The 24,269-nt window shown below is 48.4% G+C and overlaps 1 protein-coding gene across 9 annotated transcripts in view; it reads right to left on the reverse strand.

Annotated features, from left to right (window-relative positions):
- PTPRN (protein tyrosine phosphatase receptor type N) overlaps nucleotides 1–24,269 on the reverse strand; it is a 377,719-nt gene that overhangs the window by 12,971 nt on the left and 340,479 nt on the right. For all 9 annotated transcript variants that reach the window (XM_086954395.1, XM_086954390.1, XM_086954393.1 and 6 more), the window contains 3 exons: nucleotides 20,486–20,539; nucleotides 20,007–20,071; nucleotides 13,928–14,001 (listed from right to left, as the gene is read on the reverse strand). In XM_086954395.1, coding sequence (XP_086810521.1) covers nucleotides 13,928–14,001; nucleotides 20,007–20,071; nucleotides 20,486–20,539 — 193 coding nt within the window. The remainder of the gene's footprint in view (nucleotides 1–13,927; nucleotides 14,002–20,006; nucleotides 20,072–20,485; nucleotides 20,540–24,269) is intronic.

Raw genomic sequence — 24,269 nt, forward strand, 5'->3', positions numbered from 1 at the left:
GGCACAGGGTCAGACTGATTTGCATATGGCCATGTCTGAACTGGGGTGGTGTGGAGTGCAAAAAACAATGGATTTGGGCCCAGATATCTGTACTGGGGTGAATGTATGACATTGTTCTGCATTCTGCCCATCAACTGTGGTTTTTGCATTTGTCACCCCGAGTGGGATGGGTATGCTCAGACGTGAGTCCCATGCTCTCCAAACCACTGGATTCAAGCAAGCCGGGCTGAAGACGGCTGGAATGCCAGAAACCGGTCCTCAGAAGCTTGTTTCCGGTCGAGGGAAGGCATGGCTTGGCAGTTCGGGCTGGACTGTTCCCATGAGGCACAGGGTCAGACTGATTTGCATATGGCCATGTCTGAACTGGGGTGGTGTGGAGTGCAAAAAACGATAGATTTGGGACCAGATCTCTGTACTGGGGTGAATGTATGACATTGTTCTGCATTCTGTCCATCAACTGCAGTTTTTGCATTTGTCACCCCGAGTGAGATGGGTATGCTGAGACGTGAGTCCCATACTCTCCACACCACTGGATTCAAGCAAGCTGGGCTGAAGACGGCTGGAATGCCAGAAACCGGTCCTCGGAAGCTTGTTTCCGGTCCAGGGAAGGCATGGCTTGGCAGTTCGGACTGGACTGTATGACATTGTTTTGCATTCTGTCCATCAACTGTGGTTTTTGCATTTGTAACCCCGAGTGGGATTGGTATGTTCAGACATGAGTCCCATGCTCTCCACACCACTGGAGTCAAGCAAGCCGGGCTGAAGACGGCTGGAATGCCAGAAACCGGTCCTCGGAAGCTTGTTTCTGGTCCAGGGAAGACATGGCTTGGCAGTTCGGGCTGGACTGTTCCCTTGAGGCACAGGGTCAGACTGATTTGCATATGGCCATGTCTGAACTGGGGTGGTGTGGAGTGCAAAAAAACGATGGATTTGGGCCCAGATCTCTGTACTGGGGTGAATGTATGACATTGTTCTGCATTCTGTCCATCAACTGTGGTTTTTGCATTTGTCACCCCGAGTGGGATGGGTATGCTCAGACGTGAGTCCCATGCTCTCCACACCACTGGATTCAAGCAAGCCGGGCTGAAGATGGCTGGAATGCCAGAAACCGGTCCTCGCAAGCTTATATCCGGTCCAGGGAAGGCATGGCTTGGCAGTTCGGGCTGGACTGTTCCCATGAGGCACAGGGTCAGACTGATTTGCATATGGCCATGTCTGAACTGGGGTGGTGTGGAGTGCAAAAAACAATGGATTAGGGCCCAGATCTCTGTACTGGGGTGAATATATGACATTGTTCTGCATTCTGTCCATCAACTGTGGTTTTTGCATTTGCCACCCCGAGTGGGATGGGAATGCTCAGACGTGAGTTCCATGCTCTCCACACCACTGGATTCAAGCAAGCCGGGCTGAAGACGGCTGGAATGCCAGAAACCGGTCCTCAGAAGCTTGTTTCCGGTCGAGGGAAGGCATGGCTTGGCAGTTCGGGCTGGACTGTTCCCATGAGGCACAGGGTCAGACTGATTTGCATATGGCCATGTCTGAACTGGGGTGGTGTGGAGTGCAAAAAACGATAGATTTGGGACCAGATCTCTGTACTGGGGTGAATGTATGACATTGTTCTGCATTCTGTCCATCAACTGCGGTTTTTGCATTTGTCACCCCGAGTGAGATGGGTATGCTGAGACGTGAGTCCCATGCTCTCCACACCACTGGATTCAAGCAAGCTGGGCTGAAGACGGCTGGAATGCCAGAAACCGGTCCTGGGAAGCTTGTTTCCGGTACAGGGAAGGCATGGCTTGGCAGTTCGGACTGGACTGTATGACATTGTTTTGCATTCTGTCCATCAACTGTGGTTTTTGCATTTGTAACCCCGAGTGGGATTGGTATGTTCAGACGTGAGTCCCATGCTCTCCACACCACTGGAGTCAAGCAAGCCGGGCTGAAGACGGCTGGAATGTCAGAAACCGGTCCTCGGATGCTTGTTTCTGGTCCAGGGAAGACATGGCTTGGCAGTTCGGGCTGGACTGTTCCCTTGAGGCACAGGGTCAGACTGATTTGCATATGGCCATGTCTGAACTGGGGTGGTGTGGAGTGCAAAAAAACGATGGATTTGGGCCCAGATCTCTGTACTGGGGTGAATGTATGACATTGTTCTGCATTCTGTCCATCAACTGTGGTTTTTGCATTTGTCACCCCGAGTGGGATGGGTATGCTCAGACGTGAGTCCCATGCTCTCCACACCACTGGATTCAAGCAAGCCGGGCTGAAGAGCCAGAAAACGGTCCTCAGAAGCTTGTTTCCGGTCGAGGGAAGGCATGGCTTGGCAGTTCGGACTGGACTGTATGACATTGTTTTGCATTCTGTCCATCAACTGTGGTTTTTGCATTTGTAACCCCGAGTGGGATGGGTATGCTCAGACGTGAGTCCCATGCTCTCCACACCACTGGATTCAAGCAAGCCGGGCTGAAGATGGCTGGAATGCCAGAAACCGGTCCTCAGAAGCTTGTTTTCGGTCCAGGGAAGGCATGGCTTGGCAGTTCTGGATGGACTGTTACCATGAGGCACAGGGTCAGACTGATTTGCATATGGCCATGTCTGAACTGGGGTGGTGTGGAGTGCAAAAAAACGATGGATTTGGGCCCAGATCTCTGTACTGGGGTGAATGTATGACCTTGATCTGCATTCTGTCCATCAACTGTGGTTTTTGCATTTGTCACCCCGAGTGGGATGGGTATGCTCAGACGTGAGTCCCATGCTCTCCACACCACTGGATTCAAGCAAGCCGGGCTGAAGATGGCTGGAATGCCAGAAACCGGTCCTCGCAAGCTTATATCCGGTCCAGGGAAGGCATGGCTTGGCAGTTCGGGCTGGACTGTTCCCATGAGGCACAGGGTCAGACTGATTTGCATATGGCCATGTCTGAACTGGGGTGGTGTGGAGTGCAAAAAACAATGGATTTGGGCCCAGATATCTGTACTGGGGTGAATGTATGACATTGTTCTGCATTCTGCCCATCAACTGTGGTTTTTGCATTTGTCACCCCGAGTGGGATGGGTATGCTCAGACGTGAGTCCCATGCTCTCCAAACCACTGGATTCAAGCAAGCCGGGCTGAAGACGGCTGGAATGCCAGAAACCGGTCCTCAGAAGCTTGTTTCCGGTCGAGGGAAGGCATGGCTTGGCAGTTCGGGCTGGACTGTTCCCATGAGGCACAGGGTCAGACTGATTTGCATATGGCCATGTCTGAACTGGGGTGGTGTGGAGTGCAAAAAACGATAGATTTGGGACCAGATCTCTGTACTGGGGTGAATGTATGACATTGTTCTGCATTCTGTCCATCAACTGCAGTTTTTGCATTTGTCACCCCGAGTGAGATGGGTATGCTGAGACGTGAGTCCCATACTCTCCACACCACTGGATTCAAGCAAGCTGGGCTGAAGACGGCTGAAATGCCAGAAACCGGTCCTCGGAAGCTTGTTTCCGGTCCAGGGAAGGCATGGCTTGGCAGTTCGGACTGGACTGTATGACATTGTTTTGCATTCTGTCCATCAACTGTGGTTTTTGCATTTGTAACCCCGAGTGGGATTGGTATGTTCAGACATGAGTCCCATGCTCTCCACACCACTGGAGTCAAGCAAGCCGGGCTGAAGACGGCTGGAATGCCAGAAACCGGTCCTCGGAAGCTTGTTTCTGGTCCAGGGAAGACATGGCTTGGCAGTTCGGGCTGGACTGTTCCCTTGAGGCACAGGGTCAGACTGATTTGCATATGGCCATGTCTGAACTGGGGTGGTGTGGAGTGCAAAAAAACGATGGATTTGGGCCCAGATCTCTGTACTGGGGTGAATGTATGACATTGTTCTGCATTCTGTCCATCAACTGTGGTTTTTGCATTTGTCACCCCGAGTGGGATGGGTATGCTCAGACGTGAGTCCCATGCTCTCCACACCACTGGATTCAAGCAAGCCGGGCTGAAGATGGCTGGAATGCCAGAAACCGGTCCTCGCAAGCTTATATCCGGTCCAGGGAAGGCATGGCTTGGCAGTTCGGGCTGGACTGTTCCCATGAGGCACAGGGTCAGACTGATTTGCATATGGCCATGTCTGAACTGGGGTGGTGTGGAGTGCAAAAAACAATGGATTAGGGCCCAGATCTCTGTACTGGGGTGAATATATGACATCGTTCTGCATTCTGTCCATCAACTGTGGTTTTTGCATTTGCCACCCCGAGTGGGATGGGAATGCTCAGACGTGAGTTCCATGCTCTCCACACCACTGGATTCAAGCAAGCCGGGCTGAAGACGGCTGGAATGCCAGAAACCGGTCCTCAGAAGCTTGTTTCCCGTCGAGGGAAGGCATGGCCTGGCAGTTCGGGCTGGACTGTTCCCATGAGGCACAGGTCAGACTGATTTGCATATGGCCATGTCTGAACTGGGGTGGTGTGGAGTGCAAAAAACGATGGATTTGGGCCCAGATCTCTGTACTGGGGTGAATGTATGACATTGTTCTGCATTCTGTCCATCAACTGCGGTTTTTGCATTTGTCACCCCGAGTGGGATTGGTATGTTCAGACGTGAGTGCCATGCTCTCCACACCACTGTATTCAAGCAAGCCGGGCTGAAGATGGCTGGAATGCCAGAAACCGGTTCTCGGAAGCTTGTTTCTGGTCCAGGGAAGACATGGCTTGGCAGTTCGGGCTGGACTGTTCCCATGAGGCATAGGGTCAGACTGATTTGAATATGGCCATGTCTGAACTGGGGTGGTGTGGAGTGCAAAAAAACGATGGATTTGGGCCCAGATCTCTGTACTGGGGTGAATGTATGAACTCTGCCACCTTTCCGGAAAACTGGAAACACGCTGAACTCACCGCCCTTCTGAAAAAACCCACAGTGGACCCCACCGAACTCAAAAATTACCGCCCCATCTCGCTCCTTCCATTCCCGGCCAAAGTCATCGAGAAAGCTGTCAACAACCAGCTCGCTGCCTTCCTCGAAGCCAACAAATCCCTCGACTCCTCACAGTCTGGCTTCCGAGCTAAACACAGCACTGAGACCGCCCTCATCGCAGCAACAGACGATATTCGAACTCTACTGGACAATGGAGACACAGTCGCCCTCATCCTCCTCGACCTCTCTGCAGCCTTCGACACAGTTTGCCACAGTACCCTTTTACAACGCCTCAATAACATCGGAATACAAGGAAAAGCACTTGAATGGATCACCTCGTTCCTCACCGGAAGAACCCAGAGAGTCCGCCTTCCACCATTCAAGTCCGAGGCCACCGAAGTCATCTGTGGCGTACCACAAGGATCCTCTCTAAGCCCCACCCTCTTCAACGTATACATGAGCCCCCTCGCGACCATCGCCCGCCAACACAACCTCAACATCATCTCTTACGCAGATGACACTCAACTGATCCTTTCTCTCACCAAGGACCCCAGCACCGCCAAAACTAACCTACACGAAGGAATGAAAGAAGTTGCTGAATGGATGAAACACAGCCGTCTGAAACTGAACTCAGATAAAACAGAAGTCCTCATCCTAGGCACATCCCCCTCCGCATGGGACGACTCTTGGTGGCCGGAAGCCCTTGGAAAAGCACCCATCCCGACAGACCATGCACGGAACCTAGGCGTTATCCTGGATTCTTCACTTTCAATGAACAGACAAGTCAGCACCATATCCTCATCCTGCTTCAACATTCTTCGCATGCTCAAAAAAACATTTCGCTGGATCCCCACCGAAACCAGGAAAACAGTCACCCATGCTCTGGTCACGAGCCGACTGGACTACGGAAACACCCTCTACGCAGGCACTACCGCCAAACTCCAAAAGAAACTCCAACGAATCCAAAACGCCTCAGCCAGAATCATATTAGACATCCCACGCAACGAACACATCTCTGGTCACCTGAAAGACCTCCACTGGCTACCCGTCAATAAGAGAATCACTTTCCGACTGCTAACCCACGCACACAAATCACTCTACGACATCGGTCCAGAATGCCTCAACTCAAGACTGTCCTTCTACACCCCCTCCCGTCAACTACGCTCTTCCAGCCAAGCCCTCGCCACTGTACCTCGCATCATCAAGACCACCATGGGAGGCAGATCCTTCTCTTACCTGGCTGCTAAAACATGGAACTCACTCCCCACTCACCTTCGCCTTACCCAGAACCACCTGGCTTTCAGAAAGCAACTTAAAACGTGGATATTTGACAAGTAATCCTCCTCCCCCTCCTTAGCGCCTTGAGACCCTCTGGGTATGTAGTGCGCTATATAAATTCTCTGACTTGACTTGACTTGACTTGACTATGACATCGTTCTGCATTCTGTCCATCAACTGTGGTTTTTGCATTTGTCACCCCGAGTGGGATGGGTATGTACCTCGCACTGTACCTCGCATCAACAAGACCACCATGGGAGGCAGATCCTTCTCATACCTGGCTGCTAAAACATGGAACTCACTCCCCGCTTACCTGCGCCTTACCCAGAACCACCTAGCATTCAGAAAGCAACTTAAAACGTGGATATTTGACAAGTAATCCTCCTGCCCTTCCTAAGCGCCTTGAGACCCTCTGGGTATGTAGTGCGCTATATAAATTCTCTGACTTGACTTGACTTGACTATGCTCAGACGTGAGTCCGATGCTCTCCACTCCACTGGATTCAAGCAAGCCGGGCTGAAGACGGCTGGAATGCCAGAAACCGGTCCTCAGAAGCTTGTTTCCTGTCGAGGGAAGGCATGGCTTGGCAGTTCTGGATGGACTGTTACCATGAGGCACAGGGTCAGACTGATTTGCATATGGCCATGTCTGAACTGGGGTGGTGTGGAGTGCAAAAAAACGATGGATTTGGGCCCAGATCTCTGTACTGGGGTGAATGTATGGCATTGTTCCGCATTCTGTCTATCACTGTGGTTTTTGCATTTGTCACCCCGAGTGGGATGGGTATGCTCAGACGTGAGTCCCATGCTCTCCACACCACTGGATTCAAGCAAGCCGGGCTGAAGAGCCAGAAAACGGTCCTCAGAAGCTTGTTTCCGGTCGAGGGAAGGCATGGCTTGGCAGTTCGGGCTGGACTGTTCCCATGAGGCACAGGGTCAGACTGATTTGCATATGGCCATGTCTGAACTGGGGTGGTGTGGAGTGCAAAAAACAATGGATTTGGGCCCAGATCTCTGTACTGGGGTGAAGGTATGACATTGTTCTGCATTCTGTCCATCAACTGTGGTTTTTGCATTTGTCACCCCGAGTGGGATGGGTATGCTCAGACGTGAGTCCCATGCTCTCCACACCACTGGATTCAAGCAAGCCGGGCTGAAGACGGCTGGAATGCCAGAAACCGGTCCTCAGAAGCTTGTTTCCGGTCGAGGGAAGGCATGGCTTGGCAGTTCGGGCTGGACTGTTCCCATGAGGCACAGGGTCAGACTGATTTGCATATGACCATGTCTGAACTGGGGTGGTGTGGAGTGCAAAAAATGATGGATTTGGGCCCAGACCTCTGTACTGGGGTGAATGTATGACATTGTTCTGCATTCTGTCCATCAACTGTGGTTTTTGCATTTGTCACTCCGAGTGGGATGGGTATGCTCAGACGTGAGTGCCATGCTCTCCACACCACTGTATTCAAGCAAGCCGGGCTGAAGATGGCTGGAATGCCAGAAACCGGTTCTCGGAAGCTTGTTTCCGGTCCAGGGAAAGCATGGCTTGGCAGTTCGGGCTGGACTGTTCCCATGAGGCATAGGGTCAGACTGATTTGAATATGGCCATGTCTGAACTGGGGTGGTGTGGAGTGCAAAAAAACGATGGATTTGGGCCCAGATCTCTGTACTGGGGTGAATGTATGACATCGTTCTGCATTCTGTCCATCAACTGTGGTTTTTGCATTTGTCACCCCGAGTGGGATGGGTATGCTCAGACGTGAGTCCCATGCACCTCCCCACCACTGGATTTAAGCAAGCCGGGCTGAAGACGGCTGGAATGCCAGAAACCGGTCCTCGGAAGCTTGTTTCCGGTCCAGGGAAGGCATGGCTTGGCAGTTCGGGCTGGACTGTATGACATTGTTTTACATTCTGTCCATCAACTGTGGTTTTTGCATTTGTAACCCCGAGTGGGATTGGTATGTTTAGACGTGAGTCCCATGCTCTCCACAACACTGGAGTCAAGCAAGCCGGGCTGAAGACGGCTGGAATGCCAGAAACCGGTCCTCAGAAGCTTGTTTCTGGTCCAGGGAAGACATGGCTTGGCAGTTCGGGCTGGACTGTTCCCTTGAGGCACAGGGTCAGACTGATTTGAATATGGCCATGTCTGAACTGGGGTGGTGTGGAGTGCAAAAAAACGATGGATTTGGGCCCAGATCTCTGTACTGGGATGAATGTATGACATTGTTCTGCATTCTGTCCATCAACTGTGGTTTTTGCATTTGTCACCCCGAGTGGGATGGGTATGCTCAGACATGAGTCCCATGCTCTCCACACCACTGGATTCAAGCAAGCCGGGCTGAAGACGGCTGGAATGCCAGAAACCGGTCCTCAGAAGCTTGTTTCTGGTCCAGGGAAGACATGGCTTGGCAGTTCGGGCTGGACTGTTCCCTTGAGGCACAGAGTCAGACTGATTTGCATATGGCCATGTCTGAACTGGGTTGGTGTGGAGTGCAACAATATGATGGATTTGGGCCCAGATCTCTGTACTGGGGTGAATGTATGACATGCAGCCTACATGGAGAAAACGGGAGAGTGTTCATGACTGGTTTGGTCTGCCCCAGAGGGCCGACCAAACATTCAATGCCCATAACATTGGGCAAGGCACTCCTCCCCGAGCCACCCACCTGCCCGCCCCAACCAAGCATACAATTCTTCTGCTTTCTCGCAGTGCGAGAAGCAGAAACATAAAATGGTATTTATACCATTTTATGTTTCTGCTCCAACGCCCATGTGGAGGAGCCGCCCCTGAGAAGGTCATTAGGATAGATCAATACTTTGTCCTCCAACTCTTGGAACGGTCTAAAGGTCATTACTCTTTTCCAGGTATAGCTTGGCTCTCAGAGGGGCAACTGGTAGCACAAAAAGATGGGGTGATAGCAGACATCCCTGGTGGGTATCCCACCCAAAAAGGAGGGGGCCCAGGAGCACACCATTAATCCCCAACCTTACCATGGACCATTTAGAAAGTAAACACATGTAAGAGATACATTTTGGCCCAAAGTTTGTTCTGGAAAGAAGAAGAGACATGTATTCCTGAGGTTGTCAAAAGCTTTTCCTAGTTTATCAGGGGATTCGCCTTAGAATGCTGGACCTGGTTATCCAATGCCAGGGCAATAAATGTCTAATGTTATGGCGCGTGTGTCATGGTATCATAAATCTACTATGATATTGATGATAGCACCAGAGACATCTGCTATCAAAAAGGTATCCCCCATAGTATCCAGTTCGACCTCTAAAATCCTGGAGACATAAGGAGTGGCTGCTAAGTCAGAGCGCTGCCATTGGGCATTAGGGTCTTTGGGGCCCGACATTTTCATTGCTCTTGGTTCCACTACCAATTCTCAATTTTCTGCTACTACTTCCCCAATGTGCCTCCCTTCCTCCTATGAATTCTATTACTTTTGAACTGTGTTCCTCTATGGTGACAAAACATCAAAAGACAGACTCCAAAAATGCAGCACACGTCCCTCAGTCCAGCTACCAGGATACAGGCCAAGGAAGAACACGAGGACTGTGTATTCGGAATCCGACGGCTCCTCTCTATCGGAGGTTCAGGTGGCGGAGAAATTCAGGGAATACTACGCGGGCCTCTATTCCTCACGGGGCTCGGCCCCTGATGAGCGTATTCTAGACTATCTGTCCCATATATGGCTGAATAATGTACACCGCAAGTTTTTAATGCGCCCGATTGAGCGAGATTACATTGTCTTTGCTCTCTCGGAGATGAGGGCGGGTGGTGCACCTGGCAGTGATGGCCTTACAGTTGCCTTCTAAAAGGCGTTCCAGAACCTTTTACTGCCGCACCTCCTCACAGTGTTCGAAGATATATGTACCTCTGGGGCAAAGCTGTTCTGGTGGCTCTACTTAAGCCGGGGAAGCCTTCGGATGATTGGGCATCTTACAGACCTTTGTCCCTCATGAACGTTGATGCGAACATTTTTGCGAAGATACTAGCTAACTGTCTGAATCCTTTGGTTACCACTCTAGTGGCCCCAGAACAGGCTGGCTTTGTGCCTACTCGTAACCTTACCTATAACTTACGGACTGTATTTCCAGACATGCAACACACGCGCCCGTAGGTCTCTGCCATCGCTGTCTTTTTAGAAATGGAAAAGGCTGTTGACTCCGTTGAATGGCCTTTTATGAGACATGTTCTCAGGCGCATGAGCGTTGGGACAGTTTTCCTCCAATTGCTGGCAACGTTACACCGGGACCCTACAGCTCTCATCCGGATTGGCTCCCTAGTTACTGATCCTATTCGGATACACAGGGGCACTCGTCAAGGGTGTCCTCTATCCCCAATCCTTTATGCCCTAACTGCTGGGCCATTGGCTTGCGCCCTGCCGGAATATCATGGCCAGAGGGGCATCCAGTTCCCTAATTATCAACTTATTGTATCCACGTACGCTGACGATACTCTTTTATATGTCAGAGACCCAAAAGTGAACCTTCCACCAGTGCTGCGCGAGGTAGTCTTATTTGGTGCACTTTCAGGCATTAAGGTGAATTGGAACAAGTTCCCCCTGACGCCGACTACGGTTCGCTTTGAGCTGGACTATCCGTTACCATGGACCACGGATCCAGTACGATATCTGGGCATCCGTCTACATAATGATTCAGAAATCGTATTGAGGGAAAATTATGGGGTAGGCAGATCCTACCCTCGATATCATCCTCCAGGTTGGAGATGGCCATCTCCAAACTGGAGGATGATATCGCGGGTTGGATCTGCCTACCGCTGTCATTGATGGGCAGAGTATCTCGAATGAAGATGGTCGTATTGCCTCGTTTTCTTTTCCTTTTTACAAACCTCCCTATGGTTCTTTAAAAAAAGATTTTTCGACGGCTACAGTCGCTGATGGTCCGCTCGGCATGGGCGGGCAAACAACCGAAGGTTGGCCTGGAAGATATTGACACTCCCATATGCGATGGGAGGTCTGAGTGCTCCAGACCTTGAACTTTACTATAGTGTCGCCCAGGCCCACCATGCTTATCACTGGATATACGGCCCCACTGATACTCCGCATATTCGGATAGAAACCATTGTGGCAGACCCCAAACCTCTTCCATCTCTTCTATTTTACCGCAGGACTGGCGCACAGGCATATTGGATTCTTTGTCCTCTGTCTCTCACGCCTGGCACAGTTTGCTCAACATGCTCACGGGTAACTTACTCTACTTCCCTTTGACTCGTCTAGATTGGTGCTATTGGCTGACGCCGTGTAGGGACAAAGGGGTAATTCTGGCCCTTAGGTCATTGAACGTGCAGACCATGGGGGATCTTTTCTCAGATGGCATTGCCCGATCTGTAGAGGACATCATGGTGGGGCGGTAACGTCCACAGCTTTGGCACAGTTTCAGCTACACAGATCGAGGCTTGCCCTTAGGGCACTCCTTGGTGACGACATGGAGGAGCCCCCAGAGGTGGTGGCCCTATTGGTTGGTTCTAAAAGCACAATCTCCTGCCAAATTGGCATCTAGACTCTATCACACTGTCATGGCTGCTGAGGAGGGTGCATACACTAAACAACGACTGGCATGGCAACAGGATCTGCAGACAGAAATATCGAACGATGTATGGTGTTACTGCTGTTTAAGCACTAAAAGAATATCTCTTAATGGACGACATCAGCTGGTACACTTTAAATTCTTAAACAGGGTGTACTACACACCGGAACGACTACATCGCTATGGCTTGCGCGAGAACTCGCAATGCGAGCGTTGTGGCACGATGATCGCCGATTCCCTTCATGTAGCATGGTCATGCCCCGGATTCGCCCGATTCTGGGATGACTTCTTTCGAGAGGTAGCTCGCGTATCACAGCTGGAGCTTGACCCAAACCCACTGTTTTCCATTCTGGGGTATTCTAAACCACTCCCTAGGTCTCGTAGGCGACTGGTGTATATGGCTTTTCTCCTAGCCAAAAGATGTGTTGCCATTTGTTGGATGCGCGGCCCAACCCCCACTATGGCACAATGGTCCAGGCATATGCTATTCTGCTGCACACAAACAAAAAATTACAGTGAAATGCTCCCCCCGCGCAACCGACCAAAAAACGTCTGGTCCTTGTATGTTAGCAATAGGCACACTCTAGATGATCCTAATAGTTCAGACCCCGATCCCCAGTTAGTTCCTACACCCACTGAGGTAGACACAGACACATAGCGGGGCCCTTCTATTGCATAGTGCAGATGACACTCCCCTACAACTTTGCGCCTTGCAAACCCATGGATGTGTCGCATGGACGGAGGAAATACATCGGGGCGGAACTTGGGGGCAGGGGTTGCCGGTTGATTTATCATTCTTACTGTGACATGGTTTCATTGTAATGTACTGATGGGAATTAAGACATGGAGTCATTGTGCATAGGTTCATATTGAGATCTGCATAATGCGGTACCCTGTGTATGTTGTCTGCTGCAAATAATTTCAATAAATGCATTATAATGAAATAAAAAAGAACACAAGGACTGAAACAAGAGAGCAAACCTCCAGTAAACCCGCCCCACCTCACAGGCAGAAGACGGTCTGTTGTGTCTGACAACAGAGGACAGGGCAGAGTCTCACTCCAAAGACTTGGCTGAAGAAGTAGTCACGCAGCATGTAGTAAAATATAGATGCGTCCAGGGGCGGACTTTGCACCTCTCCACCTCACTAACTGCGTAGCAGTCCCATCAGTGAAGTAGGGAGGTGCTGTACGTTCACTCCGTTTGTGCTTTAAATGTCACTGGTCACTTTATCTTGAGGCAGGTCTAACCTGGCACTGCTCATAGACTGCAGTCAAACAAAGCACCCCGAGTGCATACAGAACGCCTCAGCACGGCTTATCCTGGACACCCCCCGCTTCAGCCACATCTCCCCCCAGCTGAGAGACCTGCACTGGCTCCCCATCAGCAAGAGGATCACGTTCAGACTCCTCACCCACGCACACAAGGCTCTCCACGACATGGGACCCACATACCTCAACAACCGCCTCACATTCTACACGCCCACCCGCCAGCTCCGCTCCGCCAGCCTCGCCGCTGTCCCACGCATCCGCAAGACTACCGCCGGAGGCAGATCCTTCTCCTACCTGGCTGCCAAGACATGGAACTCCCTCCCCACCCACCTATGACTGACCCGGAACCATCTCTCCTTCTGGAAACAGCTCAAGACCTGGCTCTTCGAGCAGTAGCGGACATCCCCCCCCCAGCGCCTTGAGACCCTAAGGGTGAGTAGTGCGCTTTACAAATTCCATGATTGATTGATTGATTGCTGGAGACTTCTCTGTGTTGATCTTTATTTGCATTCCCACCGGAGGCTTCACAGATAGTTGCATATAACGTGTTTTTAATACAGATGTTTCCACACCGGATGACGTAACTTTAGGCAAGATCAAATACTGGTGAACCACAAGGACTGCCTCAACAACATCCCTATCTTCCAAGATTACAACAGGGGCGGCCTTAGCCATGTGCAAGCTGGGCACCTGCACAGGGCCGCCAAACCGCAGGGGCCACCAAGCCAATATATATCCTTAATATAATAATCATCTGAGGATGGATACATATTTGCGTGGCGGCCCCCTGGCAGGGATTTGGAGGACTCTGGCTCTATTCCATTTCCAAACACCCTTATCACCCCCCTCTTCCGGGGCCCCCTACCTATGCTTCCTGCACAGGACCGCCATGAGCCTAGAGCCGCCCCTGACTACAACTATCACGACTGCTTCAACATCAGCCCCGTCTCACCTTGGTGCGGACCATCCCGGGCCGCTGGTCACGGATGTGCTCCAGGGAGGCAGCAATGTCAATTTCCTTCACACCTGGCAAGATGAAAGAAAGAGAGACAATAATGAGACATGGGTCCTCTCACCCAGGAACAAACAGATAATACGTGTTTAAGAATGATAAACATGGTAGAGAGGAAGTAAAGACTGATGTGTAGGCTGATATACATCTATCAAGAAACACACCTGACCAAGGAGGGAAGAATGATGAGCTCTGCCCTGCCAGACATGGGACACAAGGGAGAAGGGATGAGACGAATGCTGACGCCATGGCTGAAAGAGGAATGGGACCTAGACACAAGGCAGAAAGGGCAACAACAATCCAACACACTCCTAGCCGGAAGAGGAACACCAATGTGACACATCTGCAGCACCTGGGTGGAGAGGCACAAATAATGAAGCACATCCTGCTTCTGCAGGGAGATAGCAGAGCAGGTATAGGCCTGTCCATCTCACAAGGCAGAGGAGGAACAATGAGATGTGTCTTGGCTCACACTGTGGGACTGGGAACAGTGATGTGACCCGTCTCCACGCATGATGATAGTGAGAGCAATAAATGAATATATCCACCTGCTAACCAACATAAGACTTTTCCTGGGATAGGGCGGGAGCACTCAAGTCATAGAGCCTGACTGATAACGGAATGGGAACTAACAGAGCAATATTGCCCAACAGAGACAAGTTAGTGACTGACCAAGGGCAGATTAATTAGGGCTCGAGGGGAAGCTGAGGCTTGTACCCTGCCTCTGTTCAATGTCTATTTAAGTGTGCCGTCTGCTCTGCCTGCCCGAGCCAAAAGGCTCGTGCCTCCACTCTTCTGGTAGAGGATCCGCCTGCCAGGTGTAGATGTCCGCCAGGCAGGCCCTGGAGCAGTGGCCTAGCGCGGAGTAAACATTCTCCGTGCAGGTGTTGGGCGTTGTGTATTCATCTCACGCAGAATGACTATGCCTTGCATAGTGGTTCTGTGAAGGGAAAATGAGGGATAGTCGTGCTGCCCGTCCCTTGATGGCCATGTGGCAGGCGGGCTGTCGGGTCAGAGGCTCTCGGCCATGGAGGCAGCTCAAGCTCTGGCATTGTACACACTGCCGTTCCCCCACCAAATAAGATGGATTCTCATTAAATGTGGGAGCTCTTGTTTGGTTCTACGGAGGCATGCTCACTTGGTTTGCCACAGGTGAACACGTGCGAGGTTGTGATAAAAGTGAAACCCAAGACTCCTGGCTCATGTGGAGTACGTGAACCAGAGGCAGTAGATTGAGCAAGGAGACAGAAGGACAGGAGACCAGCCAGAGCTATGTTTCCGTATCATTTATGTAGGATCGGAAATAAAAACTTTGAGCTCATTGGATTGTCCTGAGGGGCTCAATAAAGTTGAGGAATAATGCGGAGAGGGCGACTTCTTGTGCAACCCTAAGAGTAACTATGGCACGTTCAAATGGAGTACTTCAAATCCTTTAAAAGCGGCCAAGCTCAGATAAATCTAGGGGACCGGTGAGTGACTCTGGCGGGCTCTTTAGTGGTACACTGAGGGTCTTGTGCAAAGTGGGCTGACACAGCTGACACACCCGAGTTGATCTCCATTGAGGGTCTGCTGACCTCAGAGATGCAACGCTGTCGCCCTAGACTGGGATTAGGGTAGTGTAATAGAATTTGAATGGGTTGTTTTTGCCGATGAGGTGCGACTCCACCGGGCTCATATTTGCTAATCCTCAGCGTCGACCTTGAGTGGTGCAAGGTGGCACATGTCAACACAAAGCCTTATTTGATCTTTACAAAGCCACACGAGGCATAATTTGAGTGGCTTTTGTAAAGGAATGTAACAAAATGCAGAGGCTTGCGTTGTATTTCTTGGTAGGCATTCCATGGAGGGCCTGGGCGAACCCGAGCGTCCACTCATAAATTTCAGGCCATTCCAGATTTACTAAGGTTTGTAAAGCTGGAATTGCGTGAAATCGTTACGTCTTGCACAGAGAGGTGAAACGAGGAGAAATGTTTTTTAAGTCTCCATGTTACTTCCTCATTCTATGTGTGACTCATTGCATCGCGCATAGAAAGAGGAAAAGGCCTCTTCGGGTTGTTTTTGTGCAGGAAGGTGTCTTGTGTTACAGAAAACTATCTTGCCCATAACACACCTTCCCTTGCAGCCTGGTGCTAGGGAGGCACAAGTGCACCAGCGCTGGAAGAGAGCCGAAGAGAGCCATGTCTTTGTAAATGGCACAGTTCAGCTCGCTCCCATTCACACAACGCAGCGTAGGAACTTGCCGTGCTGCTCTACATTGTGTGAATTCTAAGTAAATCTTCTCCTTAAAGTTTGGCGCTCACTGTTTCTTTCTGTATTTTGAACATTCAAAGGGGTCCCGCAGTAATTTCATGAAACTCGTGAATTGAGATGTAATTCAGGGTTCTTGTGTATCAAACTTGTATAATCTAGAGTTCTTATTGAGGATTCACAGGGGTTAGGAGCTAAGGGCAGTGTTGCTAATATCTCATGCAATGCAACGGAGGAAGTGAACGGGCAGCGCCGTGATGAGTTAAAGGGAGAGAGCAGAAATGCTCCATATTTACAAATATGTGGAGCATTTCTGCTGTCTCCTTGCGCTGGCGCACAGTGTGCTGCCAAGCGCCATCGCAGGCATCCTTGTGCCATGCTGCAGTGGTACTGGCTTCACAGGGACACCTTCCTGCACAAAAACAATCCTAGGAGGTAATGTCCTTATTCTCAGGCCTTCAGCAGCAACGCACAGTCTTCGTTGGGCCAGTTCTGAACGGCAGGATATCAAAGCATGCCTGCTGCCAGAACAGCCACAGTTGTTCCACCATATTTAGGCATTTCAGCGAGGTGGGTACGGGATTTTGCACCACTCTCACCAAAAGGATGAGATTGTGTTGATGAAAACAACCAGTTTTGGTGGGTCCACCATGTCATGGCGACATGACGCTCTGATCAATAAGTTTTTTGTTTTCCAAAGACAAACGCAAAGCCTGGGCTTGTAATTGGAAAAAAACAGTGTCCCGGACGCATTCTGAAGCCCAGATTTACAAAGACTTTGTGAGGGGTTTGCATTCCTTTTTTAACACACACCGGATTCAAAGACTGCTGGTGGGAATTACAATCCAACACAAATTGTGATTCGCGTTTAACCAAAAGTAATGCAATGCAGAGCAGTGTGCCACCTTGCATCACTCTGTGTCAAGGGCGCGTTCCATAGGTGATGCATGGCCGCACCCATGCAACCACTCGTTCGTTTTGATGCAAATCCCATCTACAAAGAACTGTAGACAGGAATTTGCACCAACGTAACAAGGAGAAATGTTTTAATTTCTCCTCGTCTTTTCCTCTTTGCATGTGCGCTGAATTCTACAGCACACTTACAAAGTGAGAAATGCCTTAAAGCAGAGTCTGGTACCGGAGGAGACCCCTTCCTAAACAAAAATCTATGCTGACCACAACACAAACACACTTTCACTATGGTGCAATGGTGTCTGAATTGGCGCATGGCAGTCAAAAGTGTGCCACTGAAGGAAGAGAGCAAAACAGCACCACATTTTAACAGTCAATATGGCGCTGTTCTGATCTCTCCTGTTCAAGATACACAGCATAGCAACTTCACTTACTGTGTCGCGTGATTTGTTAATCTAGGCCTGTTTTTACTAGCAAGTAGGAGACATTTTTTAGGTCTTGCCTGCAGACAGCTTTATTATGGACAAGACCAATACTCGCCGTGGGCTTTAAGCCAACCTATTGCTTATCACTGTTTAACTTTCCTGTCAGTCTTATCTGATTGTTTCTTATCCAATGGCTTTACTTCCTCTTCCAGTGTTTTCCCTCCCCTGGAGCATGGCTTCTTTACTATCCTCTCAATTGGATGACTTCTATCTTTCCACTGCTTGCATTCAGGGAACTACTTCCTTTGTTTACTTCTAGCACCTCATGGGAGTGCATGATAAAATGGGGTGCGGGGATTGGTAGCTCATTGTGTAATCCTCCATTATCAATTCCCCATTGGTATGATTAAAGTCAACATGAACTTGATAGGAGTTCCATGTTCCTTACAATTTTTACCATGGTCAAAGTTATTTTTATTAGGAGTGGCCGGAAAATTTGCTCTGCTAATTTCCAAGGAGTAACATAAAAACTCTGAGAGATTCTGCAGAGTTCCACCAACGGGCGGAAATAGGTATGTTGCGCTGCTTGTGCTGTGATTTAGCGCCAGGGATGCGTTCTGCACTGAAAAATCATCGTAAACTGCACCACACGGCATGCCAGAGGGTGAAGCTATTTAAGTTGATTGTGCTGCAGCTCAAGTAGATTTTCTACTTGAACGTCAGCCTTCTGACCGCGAACCGCCATGACCGCCCATGTCAGGAAAATCTCACCGGATGTCCTCCTAGCGACCATAAATCATGCTAAGGGACACCAAATCTCACTCACAAATTTCCAGCCCTAGAGCCACACGTGAGAAATAAATGGTGGCAGATTGGCAGAATTTGGCCAGAAATCGAGTCAGCAAATTTCCACCAGTTCCGTCAGCGAAAGGAAATATTTCACCCACTCCTAATTTTTAGTTCATATCTATCCATATTCCTAGTTGCAAATTGATCCAATCCGTTTTGGATATTCTTTTTATTGAAAATCCTTACCATTGATACAATACATCCTTTCTTAAATCCCTTGTTCATACTCCCAACAGCCAACGCGTTTCGAGGAAATCCTCTTTGCTGAGGCTTAAGATGGTGAACTTTTTCATATATCAAACATCCCACAAAGAAAACATTTCAAATATTGTGGCTTGACGCCAACATTCCACTTTGTACCGCAGTGGTCTCGGAGCTTGTTTGCATTGTGTATCTTGTTCTATAACGGTTGCCTCAACGAAGGTATCCGCAACCTTCATGGATTGGCAGCACGTCTGCATGATGACCAAATAATTCCAACCCTCCGATGTGTTGCTTCTCAATCGCATCCCTGCTCCTACGTGCTCAACATGTTGCACCCCACAATTAGTCTGTTGCCTCCATTGCCCCTCCACTTCCTTCTTGGCTTTTCAATCTTTTTTACCCTCCACTCAACCACCTCCTTCCTTGCTCTCCCATATGCTTGCTCCCCATTGTTCTCGCCACTCACTATCATTTACTCTCTCCCACCCGCCCGACTGTTGCTCCCCAATTCCCCTTTTTACGTCAATATTTTTGGAGGGGTGGGAGGCCGCAACAACAATTTTCTGCTGTGCCTCTTCTTTCTTTTCCAATGTACCACTCCAAGATAGGTCTCTGTCATGGAATAAACATTTTTAAAAATGGGGGTTCATGCCAGGGTATACGTCATCGCATCATGACGCGAATGTGCACGTGTGTTGACACATGAAAGTATATGCAAGTATACACGTCAAAACACTTTTTTCTTTTTTTCATCAATAAACACGTTTTTTTGTTGCTAATGCTGAAAAGCATAAAACAATTACTGTCAAAGCCAATATGCCTGCATTTGCCAAACCCAAAATTTAGATCTATTTGCTTTACCAGTGCTGGCTGCTTCTTCTTGTCCAATTTCTACCATGCTGTGCACCGCTGTTGTGGAGAGGAAAAATTAGATGACTTGGAAGGCCTGCCATATTTAAGGTGGGCCTTCCAACACCATATCACTCAGCGGATGCTCGGCAAAGAGAGTGCTTGAGAGAGTGGAGACAGCAGTGGAAACCCAACATCCCATTACCGCTGTACGTGGCAGTGGATGCAAGAGTTGAGCTGACGAGGTATCTGGCAGTTTCTTAGCAGATGGCCTGTTACCATCAACCTCTGAATGATGATCACAGTCCTAAGAAAGCAGTTGTTTTCATCACATGTTAGCCAGTGTAAATAAAGTGTGCAGGGTGTTGGAGTTTAGTTATATGAAGAGATTTCTTTGACGTCTAGTAGGGCGATTAACAATTCCTTTGGAGAGCGACTAGAGAAGGCAGTTTTATCATGTAGTGGAACATTAAGACCATATCTATAATAGGACACAACATAGTCCAGCATAGTACACTTCCTCAGTTTCTCACCTTTCGCCATTCGGTTAAGAACCATATCTACGAGGATGTATGTTCCCGTCCTTCCCGCTCCGTCACTGAAACATACCAGAAAGAGATTGTCAAGAACATCCCAAAGCTAGGCAGAAAGTTACAAATCCCAGTCTAGCACCTCAGCCACTTCGCTGTACATATACCACGCTGTATCGAATCCCCCGGCAGACACGCGACTGCTCATGGCTCGCCTGTCTCTGCTATTGCGATCTTGCCCAATGCTGCAGAGGATGGTTAATGAGAGGAATCCCCTTAGAAGGACTGAGAGGCAGGGAAGGTCACGCATTGCTGTGAAGTCAATCCCACTACCTACACCTCAACAAGAACTTTGGAGTGTTGTGGCTGCCATGCTTTCTACTAGAGAATATCCTTCAAGGGAATCTTTCTAGACAAATAACACCTGCATCCTTGAATTTGGAGTCTAAAATATTTTCCATGTAGCGCCAGGTGAGTGTTACCTGCAGTGGACAATGATAGGACAAGACCGGCCTCGATAACACTTGTTGACTTTCCTAGAATCAAAAGAAAAAGAAGACTTTGTTAGGAGGAGGGAGCATGGAGTTACAGGTCACACATTTACTGATGCCATCACTCGCGATCTAGGAGGGTTTTTCAGCTTGAACTGCCACAGATCACTCGATGAAGCCAAGATTGACCACAGGTCATATCAAGGTAAGACCCACCATACACAGCGAGCAAGGATTGAGAGATAGACCTAGAAAAGGGCAGAGTGACGACTGTAAACAGGTGTAAAGTGCAGAAAAACTGCTTTCGGTAATTCAGATACTTGTGGTTGAAGTTTATAAGACACTTCAACCCAAAGGATCACTCTTTGTAGGGATAAGTTTCAAGGAACCACATAACTTGAGGCAACTGGAAGTTCAAAGAGAAGGTGGACACAGCATTTACAACAAAATGCATAGTCACTGAACCCCTTATGATAGTCCAGGGAATATTTTAATTTTTTTTAATTATTTTTTTTAAAGCAATTTTTACAACATTTTTACCCCCCCCAACCCCCTGCACCTGACAATACACACACAGGAAAAAGAAGAAGGTTAGCAACACCTAAGTATACCTTACATGACTTTTATATATACCACTAAATAAAAGTTTCAATAATATACTAACAATCCACACCAAATAAGAACAAAAAAGTAAGAAGAAATAAGAAATACATGTACATTTTTATCCAATTTCTACAATTCCTATATATTCACTATCCTGTTTTTCCAGTCTACAATTGGCTTCCAAATCTGTGAGCCTAGTGCTCTACCTTTCTTCCCCCTCCTAGCATAGATAGCCTTTTCAAGATTATGCATATGTAATAGCCCAGCCAGCCATTGCTGCATCAAGGGTGGTAACTTATCTCGCCACGCTGAGGCTATGCATAAGCGAAGAACAGCCATGGCCACAAATATGAAACAGCCAAATTGTTGTTGTGATATGCCTTCCTCAACCCCTAATAGAATTACTTCAGGATACAACTTCAATTTATAGTTCAAAGATTTATCAAAAAATACTTCAATACTACTTGTTAGAGGGAGAAGATTTGGGCACTCCGCAAACATATGTTTCTTGCCAGCCTCCAAGCTATCACATCTTGGGCACCTGATCCCCTGTGTCCCTCCCCACTGAGCAATTCTAACTGGGGTATAGTAGAGCTTAAACAGAGTTTTGTAGTGTTGAGCTTGTAGAGTCGATGAGCAAAGAATATCCTGCCCTAACTGCAGTGATTTTTCAAAGACACCCTCCGATATTCCTAATGCTTCCATCCATTTAGCTTCAAATTTCCTAAGTCATCCCCTCTGTGCTCTATAAGTTCTGTATAAAATCTTTTTATTGTACACGAGTGTCCCCCTTCTATTATCTGTAGTATTGGATTGTCCGTCAATCCCATGGGGCCCCCTCTTTTACTACCCAGAAAACTTCTTGTCTGTAGGTATTTAAAAAAAAAAACTCCTTGTACTAACTCCGAATGTCTGCTGAATTTCTATAAATTGCCGTACCCCTGACTCCCCTCTTAAGTCACCCATCCTTTTAATTCCCAATCGGCCCCACTCCTTAAATATACTGTCAGCAAAAATCTCTGGAGGCTGCATAGGATCCTCTGTAAGCCTAGTATGTGCATGATACCTTCCCAGTCCAAAACTCTTTTTAAACGCCTTCCAAACTTTATATGCAGCTTCTAACGTCTTGAATCTGGTTCGTTTAAAGTAACTTGGTTCAGAATATCTAAGGAATGCATTATTTGTCTCATCACCTAGAATTAATTCGTACACCTCTGTAGATCCTGTAAAGTTTCCCCCTTCCCTCTCAGCACCTCCCAACAGGCCTGTCATCTGCTGTAATGCCGCTGCCCAATAATACATTCGTAAGTCTGGAAGTGACAATCCTCCCCTGTCCCGTGGCAAGGACATGTATTTCAGAGCTCTTCTCGTCTTACCCCGTGACCAGATAAATCGATTCACCATGCTCTCTATCTTAGTTAGCCAAATAATATTTAAAAAAAGGGAATATTTTCAGATGAATAACAGGCATGAGGGACGCTCCCTGTAGGAATTTGAAGTGGATAAGGAAAAACCATGTACTGGTGGATACTTTCTTAATATAGTCCAGCCCTCTGTTTCATTCCTCCTCTCTCAGCTGTGCTCCTGCAGTTTCTGCCTCCAGTGAACTCTGCACAGTGATTTCTAAATAACAAGAAATGCCATCCGTCCCATGTTAGTGTTCAAACGTTCAACAACACAACAGATTGTGTCAAAACCTTCTCAGGTGTCATAAGATGATGGAATACAGCAGGCGGCGTCCTCTTCTTATCCCTGTCTGAGGTCCTTCTTTCACATTGGCATGTAATGTTTCTCCTTCATATATTTCACCCATTGCTTCTTAAACCCAAACCAACCTGACACTCGTAATCTCTGGGTGGAGTTTACGCAACTCATGTCATCCTAACACAGGGGCCTGGCATGGAGAGGGGTTTTCTTTTGTATGAACCTGGACACTCAGTGAGAGCAAATAGGCCACTTTGAAACCTACATTTAATCAGCAAAGGAATGAGTACTCGCGATCAGTGTCGCTATGTATCCATCTAACCACCAGCGCTCCCTACAAGGACTATTAGACCGCCACGTGGGAGGTGGCGTAAGCGGCTGCACATTCTGCAAACATAGCAGATCTGTGTAGTGAGTCACATCTGCTCTCCTCTGCCCTACTCACAAGGACAAAAGAGATTCCAGGAATGATGACAGGTGTGTAACAGGTCGAAAGCAAAGCCAAGCAAAATGTAAAATATTGCATTCACATGAAACCCAAATTTGGACTCTTGTGCAACCAGACGCTGTCGCCAATCACATCAGACAGTAGATCACTGAAATTTCACCAACCAGCATTCAAAGCAACCAAACCAACAGACTTAATTCAGAAAACGCTGCACATAACACAGCAATGATGGTACAACAACCGCCTCAATCAACAAAACCATCAACCTTCTCAAACAAAGGAGCTGTCCCCCCGAGCAAAGCTAACAACCGTGTTAACACATTGAAAAAACAAAGAAGCACAGAGTACTGCCCAACAAACACTGGACACAAAGTGGTAAAAATAAAACAATGAACTTAATAAACACAACACCAAGATCAACACAGACATACTCAACAATCATGGTAAATAAGGAAATAAGCAATCAAACGCAAATCGAGGAATACGCAGCAACTGATTAACACTCAGACAAGCACAGCTGATTTTTCTGAATATGACCCGAGCTTTGGGATCTCTAGACCCTCCACCAATGCAGAGTTAGTCAACATAACAACTTGAGACAAAGAACCTGGTGGACTGCAACCCCCAGACTACCTGGGCATCCCTGAGCATGGTGGGGTCCAGGCAATGACCCATCTGTGAGACCTACAGAGCCGCCTGCTGTTAGTAGGTTCCAAACCTCCTCTCACCTTGAATAGACACACTCGGGTATACACACACAATATATTTTTATTAAAATCAAAATCACGTTCTTGTGCATAATCTGCATACAGCTGTGACGATAAAATCAAACAGAATGGCAGCAACAATAGCAGCTAATAAGCAGAATATTAAACATAATTGCACCCTTACAACCTCTCCATTCTTACCCTTAACTGAGCTCTTACAGCCTGCACAGATTTCTTAGGTGGCCTCGAAGGTGCTGCTGTCTGCACAAGCCCTAAATCTGACCGCTGTCCTCTCTCCCCAACGCGTGTTTGT

The sequence above is a fragment of the Lissotriton vulgaris genome, chromosome 2_1 (genome assembly GCF_964263255.1).
Source record: "Lissotriton vulgaris chromosome 2_1, aLisVul1.2, whole genome shotgun sequence".
In the NCBI taxonomy this organism is placed as follows: domain Eukaryota; kingdom Metazoa; phylum Chordata; class Amphibia; order Caudata; family Salamandridae; genus Lissotriton; species Lissotriton vulgaris.